The following is a 6,894-nucleotide window of genomic DNA, read 5'->3' as shown; positions in this document are numbered from 1 at the left end:
GCATGTGACCGTGTGTGTGTGCATGTATATATATGTGTGCGTGTTTGTGTGTATGTGTGTGGAGAGATTGATACAGACGGCCGATAATATGCTGGTGTTTTCAATAAAGCTTATCTGGGTTGGACAGAGTTATGACCTCATGGGCTACTTGTGACATCACATCCAATCTCCGAGGTCTGATTTGCATGGTGATAGAGTTAACAACTGTGTAAGAAGCGCAAATTCATCTAATTAATCAATTTAAGAGGCCTTGTCACAGAAACAAGACAATGGACGGATCACACTGCAAAATAGATTATCTTGGAAATGGCTATTTGAACCATTGTCACTGTGCCAGAACTGTCATGGTTGCAAAGTTCTTGTCATGGTGAACTTGAGACTTAATGCAAACAATCTCTTCGGTACTCTCTCTCCTCTCTCGTCCTCTATCTCCCTCTCTCCTCTTCTCCCCTCCTCCCTCCCCCTCTCCTCTCCTACTCTGTTCTCTCCCCCCTCTCACCCCATTCCCTCCTCTCCCCTCTTAATAGAGGCAAAACATCAAAGTGAGGATTTAAAACCAAGTTCACTCTGAAGACCCAGAGAGAAAGCAGGTTAAAGGAGAATAAAGGTATTTAAGGGGTACTTAACTCTTGATATGTGCATTGTGACTATGGAGATGGATGGGTACCAACAACACACAATGTTGCCATTAGTATTGCATAGTATCGGAGAGAGGAGAGGGGATATGTCAATATTTGTGTTTGAAGATAAATCCGAAAGTCAACAAAACACCTTATTAATATTCTAATATCCATGCATAACACAGACATGACTGCACCGACGCACTAAGACCTTTCAATGATTTACACACACTTTAATCACGTTCTCTTGTTCTCTCTCTCTCTCTATCTCTCGCCCTCTCTCACACGCACACATGCACACACACACACACACACACACACACACACACACACACACACACACACACACACACACACACACACACACACACACACACACACACACACACACACACACACACACACACTCAAATATCTATATGCAATACATATCTAATGGGAGACAGAGGTTTAAGTAGAGAGAGAGAGGGAGAGAGTAATCCAGGGAAACGGCACTTTAGAACTCTCCACGAGCTCCATTTACCGGAGCTTAATAGGTGTGCAACTGGGAGGGTGATGAGAGGCGCGTGACGTGTCCCCAGTGGGGAGCGCGAGAGAGATTGAATGATGGCGGCAGTGTCCGTGACCGTAAACACCGCGTGAAGGCTCGCTTTGAGTGGTGTACAGCGCGTGCGCGCGCGCACACACACTCCTCGGCTACTGTCACGCGCTGCCGCGGTGACACGGCGTGAGGTCGTTCACCGGCTGTCGGTATTTACCGACTCCACGCGCAGCTAAACCCCGCGAAGAGCGAACTCTGCGGTCGGAGGGTAGGTGATGTTTTGATGTGATGCATGATTAATATTATTATATGTAATGACGCTGTACTGTTGACCTGCATTATTTATTGAACGTCATGAAGCCGTTAGTCCTACCGGGAGCCACAAACGGCTGCCGAGCTCACACCTCATGTCCCCGGGTTACTGGGTGTCTGGTACCGGGTCTCGGCAGATATCGAACCGAACCCTATGTGGTATGTCTGCGGTGTTTGTTGTTATGAAATGAAAAAAACTATTTATGACAGACCACACCGCACGTTGTCTCATGAAAAACAACAGGTGAACGAGGCTGTGAATTGAGTTTAATGCTGCCGTCCCTCAAACTCTTTACCGGCGGTCATCACCGGAGGATGTGTCTGTGGAGTCCCGCGGACCGGACTGGATCCCTGTCTGAACTTCTGACTACTCTGTACAACTCTATCCGTCTGTCTACCTGTAGCTGTCTGTCGACCTACCTACCTGTCTGTCTGTCAGTCTACCTGTATGTGTCTGTCTGACTACCTGTCTTTCTGTCTGCTTTCCGTCTGTCTACCTGTAGCTGTCTGTCTACCTATATCTACCTGTCGGCCCGTCTACCTGTCTCTCTATAGCTGTCTTTCTGACTACCTTTCTGCCTGTCGGTCTATCCATTGTCTGTCTGTCTGTCTGTCTGTCTGTCTGTCTGTCTGTCTGTCTGTCTGTCTGTCTGTCTGTCTCTCTGTCTGTCTGTCTGTCTGTCTGTCTGTCTGTCTGTCTGTCTGTCTGTCTGTCTGTCTGTCTGTCTGTCTGTCTGTCTGTCTGTCTGTCGGTCCGCTTGTCTGCTTTCTATCTGTCTACATGTCTGCTTCTGTCTACCCATGTCTGTCTTTATTACAAACATCTGTCCGTCTGTTATATTTTACGTTACGCTGTGTTATAGGTTAGCCTACTAGGGATACGCTTTTCTACGTTACTATGGTAACAGAATTGTGGCTGTTTTATTGATTCTACAGCAGTAATCAGTCTGCATGGCAGTTTGTTTCTGTCACCGTGTGACAACGTAATAACTCCCAATAGCTGTTTGCTCTCTGGGATTGAATGTGTTTAATTTCAGATCTGTTTAATGTGTTTGTAATAATACGCCCATAAGTAGGACAATTTGTGGACATTTCAACCGGTTAGTGAGGTGGTTCCCAGGGAGAAGACGCCTCCTACAGGCAGACTGCAGAGCTGCAGGTCATTAGTGGTGCTGAATATTTATCAGTAGGCCTCCCATTAGCGCCCATTACCACCAGCTGTTCGCTCTCTGGCGAACAGTTTGGTGCTTCGGTGGTTTCTCAATCATTTGGTTGTTTAGTTCCACAAATTAATGTTGACAGATTATCATTTAGATGACGTACCGTCATTTATATAAACTTTAACATGAGTTTCGATGTACAAGCAACTCACACACACTCACAAGCTAAGGCTGTTCGAAACATTATGGATGAGAACAGCTTCTATCAGCTTCCACAAACATTGACTTTATACCAAACCCGTCGGGTATGAGTGTAAATAATGACACAATACTGACAGATCCGAGCTGGAGTGTTGGCGAGCTTATATATGTTTAAGGAACACAAGGTGTAAACTATCGTGTATTTGAAAGATTGTGGTGAATATTGGAATGGTTTGAAAACACTTTGGAGACACAGTGTGTGGGTTTGCTTCAAAGCTGTCATTTGTAGGCCCAACGATTGTTGTCGTCCCCCCCTCACACACACACACGCATACACACAGTTCCTGATTTTGCAGCAGCAGCAACACGAAGAGAGATGATTCCATGCGTGTGTCTTTGGTAGTTGTCTGGGGATTAGTGTGTATGTTGACAGACTGATCCATACTGTGCGTGGATTCATGTGATATTTATAATCTAAAACCTCCACAGCTTTATTTTTATGTTCGGTTTATTTTGTGTACAAGAAATATTCTGTGAATGTTCGTTGCCTCGTCTCTCTTGTTTTTAATGCATACACTTCGATTTTAGAGAGAATTTTTCATGAGACATAAAACGCAGAGGGATGGACAGTGTCTGTCTGTTTCCTGTATGTCTGTCCGTCTTCAGAAGAGATCAAGTCTGTCAAGCAATGAAGTCTGTCAAAAAGTTTGACTAAGTCTTTCACCTAATTGGGATGTCAACCAGGTGAGTTGTTCAGATGTGTCACTCGAAGGTTGAGGTTTGAAGTACTACAGATGAGTTGGCCAGGTGTGTGACCAGCAGGTGGAGGTTTGAAGTACTACAGGTGAGTTGGCCAGGTGTGTGACTAGCAGGTTGAGGTTTGAAGTACTACAGGTGAGTTGGTCAGGTGTGTGACTAGCAGGTTGAGGTTTGAAGTACTACAGGTGAGCACAACTCAAAACTCACCTGTTCAAACTCGCACACAACGTCTAACTGATCACTGTTTTGATTGTTTTTTTTTTGTTTTGTCTTGTTTTTGTTTTATTTATTTCTTATTGCTTATGTTTATTTATTTTTACACAATGTCTTGTTTTGTTTTTTAAAAAAATGTATGAAGACTATATGCTCTGTAAGGTGACCTTGGGTGTCTTTTAAGGCGCCTCTAAATTAAATGTATTATTATTATTATTATTAGTTGGCCAGGTGTGTGACTAGCAGGTTGAGGTTTGAAGTACTACAGGTGAGTTGGTCAGGTGTGTGACTAGCAGGTTGAGGTTGGAAGTACTACAGGTGAGTTGGTCAGGTGTGTGACTAGCAGGTTGAGGTTGGAAGTACTACAGGTGAGTTGGTCAGGTGTATGCGTAACCAGACAGGCGTTAGATCGACCGCCATGAGTGACAAAGAGGCTTCTGTTTACGCCACAATAAAAGCTCTCTGCCGTCTCCAGCCCTGTGTGCTTCATCTTTAACACTAAACAGCACATTAGTTCGTTAATATTAATTTTGTGCCATTGACAAAGATTGCAGAGAGTTTTCTACTTATTACAAGGCACAACAAATGGGAAAGTTTGCACGCACGCACGCACGCACGCAAGCACGCACGCACGCACGCACGCACGCACGCACGCACGCACGCACGCACGCACGCACGCACGCACGCACGCACGCACGCACGCACGCACGCACGCACGCACGCACGCACGCACGCACGCACGCACGCACAGACACAGTCTCTCTCCGTTCCGTCTGTCATGATGCATTCTCCACATCGCTCTGAGTGTATCTATTATAAATGAAGAGGGATGAGGCGAATGAACATTCACTGAATATTTTCTATATCTAAAATAAACCGTCCATGCAAATAGTGGAGAATTTAGGTTAAAGATGTCACATCATGACTCGTTCTCTCTCTCTCTCCCTCTCCCTCTCCCTCTCCCTCTCTCTCTCTCAGGTGAAGATGTCATGATGCTTCCGGTCTCCAGGTTGAAAGGTCACCAGCCGGTTGCCATGGTTACCGCCCCCTGGCCCTCACTGGTGCTGCCCTCCGAGGCCCCGCCCCCTTGCCTTTGGTTCGCCGGCCACAGTGGGGGGTGGTACGACCTCAGGCCCCGCCCACTTTACTACCCAGCCCCTTACTGGACCCCCCCGGAGGTATCCGTCGTCAGGGTAACAGACACACACACACACACACACACACACACACACACACACACACACACACACACACACACACACACGCTCAGAAAGAACTATGCGCTGTGAGTGGCCACAGTTCAAAGAAGCTAAATAAATGCAGAGTCCATTCACAACAATAAATATGAAACATTAGAAATGGACGATTGGGTTGTCTTCTTCCTCAACTCCATCGTCAGAGTTAGCTTCGTCGGGCCTCCCATTGGTTGATGTAGAATTGACTGTTTCCTGTCAGTGGGAGCTTCCAGGCTGGGAGATGGTTCCTCTCCTCCCTCCGCTCTACCACTCCTCTCTCCTCCTCCCTCCGGCGCCTCCTCCTCTCCCCAAGGTCTGCTGGAGGAGCAGCGGGCCGAAGGTACACCCAGAACCCCCTGTTGGTCTGACTGTGGTTACAACCGCCGGAAATTATTCGAAAACATCCTTTATATTTGTATTTTGTTGCTACTTACGCAAACTCCGCAGGTTAACATGTTCGGTTGTTTCTGGTGGACCGTGCCACATTCTGTGATGTTTGTGACACTTGCTTACCTCGGTACAGCTGGTGGACGGTTGGATTTACCCAGAGGACTTAGCGGTGTTCCCCCAGCCGACCAATCAGATCCCTCCCCGGAGACACACCCCCAGGACACGCCCTCTTCTGTCGCCAGTGGCTGCATTGCTCGGTAACACCCCTCAGGAAGAAGATACAAGGGTCAGATCAGTCACCAATTGGTTTCATTTAAGTCTTAGGTTAGAGTTGTCAGGTATGGGTAGAGGGTAAGACATGGTTAAGTTGAGGTAATAGATGGTTCAACGTCAGTATTTGGTAAGATGGTTAAGTTTAGGTAATAGCTGGTTCTACGTCGGTATTAGGTAAGATGGTTAAGTTTAGGTGTATGGTTAAAGGTCATTATGTTTCGGTATTAGATGTATTCTTCTCTGGGCTGATTGACTGCAATGGTAACCATGACAACGGGGATGTCTACAGAAAGTTGCTTAGTTCCGTAATTTAAATGTAGATCTGTGTGTGTGTGTGTGTGTGTGTGCGTGTGTGTGTGTAACCATACTGGCCGTCATGTTGAATTGAGAGAGAGGGAGAGGGGAGAGGGAGAGAGAGATGTGTCGAATAGCGAGCGAGTGTCTGCCATCAGGCCAGTGTTAGCGTGTGGGCGATAAGCTGCTAATCTGCCATGTTGTACGCTGAATGAATGTCAGCTCGTTATTTCTGATCTCAACGGGCGACAGGATGTCCGTAGCTCCGGCTCACACCGGGAGGAGAACCCTACTTAAGTGCTGTTGTGTTAATTGGAAATAGTGTGATGCAACCAAGCCAACACTTCATCATTGAACCTTTGAAATATACCTCTCATGATGTAGTCCAATGCGATTGGCTCAGATCGGCCACAGTGCAGCAGGCTCAGCCTTCGTGCCTCCGCGCTCCAGACTACTGCTTGAAGGTGGAGTGATCAAGCCTTAGCTCGTTATATTGTTCACACCATGCTAATTAAAACCGTCTAAATGTCTGTCTTCTGCCTGTAGGAGGAGCGTTCAGGGAATTGGCGGCTCCACTCCAGTGGCATAAAGGGGCGTGGTCTGATAAGAGGGCGGGGCCTGAGCGGGAGGCGTGCCCTGTGTTGAAGGCGTGTCCTGAGAGGCAGGTGTCGCCTGTCAAGAACATCTGGTCGGAGAGGGAGGCGTGGCCTATAAAGCGGATTGTATTCCCCGTCCATCTCCACAAAGAGGCGGGACTTAGTCATTTCATCAGCCAGGACAGATGGCCCCGCCCACTGTTCCAGGTAACAGTCATTCGGTTCGCCTGCGTGCCTGTCTGTCTGTCTGTCTGACTGATTATGAGGTTATGAGGTCTATCATGATGTCACTGGTAATGA

At 47.2% G+C, this 6,894-nt stretch overlaps 1 protein-coding gene across 2 annotated transcripts in view; it reads left to right on the top strand.

Annotated features, from left to right (window-relative positions):
* The first annotated feature begins 1,223 nt into the window (after positions 1 to 1,223).
* Positions 1,224 to 6,894, top strand: part of tcerg1l (transcription elongation regulator 1 like) — a 13,776-nt gene continuing 8,105 nt past the window's right edge. The window contains exons 1-5 of one of the 2 annotated variants that reach the window (XM_030341004.1): positions 1,224 to 1,429; positions 4,785 to 4,999; positions 5,262 to 5,381; positions 5,565 to 5,688; positions 6,545 to 6,801. In XM_030341004.1, coding sequence (XP_030196864.1) covers positions 4,796 to 4,999; positions 5,262 to 5,381; positions 5,565 to 5,688; positions 6,545 to 6,801 — 705 coding nt within the window. In that variant the 5' untranslated portion in view covers positions 1,224 to 1,429; positions 4,785 to 4,795. The remainder of the gene's footprint in view (positions 1,430 to 4,784; positions 5,000 to 5,261; positions 5,382 to 5,564; positions 5,689 to 6,544; positions 6,802 to 6,894) is intronic. The other variant, XM_030341003.1, reaches the window with a different exon arrangement.

The sequence above is a fragment of the Gadus morhua genome, chromosome 18 (assembly GCF_902167405.1).
Source record: "Gadus morhua chromosome 18, gadMor3.0, whole genome shotgun sequence".
NCBI classification, from domain to species: domain Eukaryota; kingdom Metazoa; phylum Chordata; class Actinopteri; order Gadiformes; family Gadidae; genus Gadus; species Gadus morhua.
This window is presented reverse-complemented; position numbering and strand designations above follow the sequence as displayed.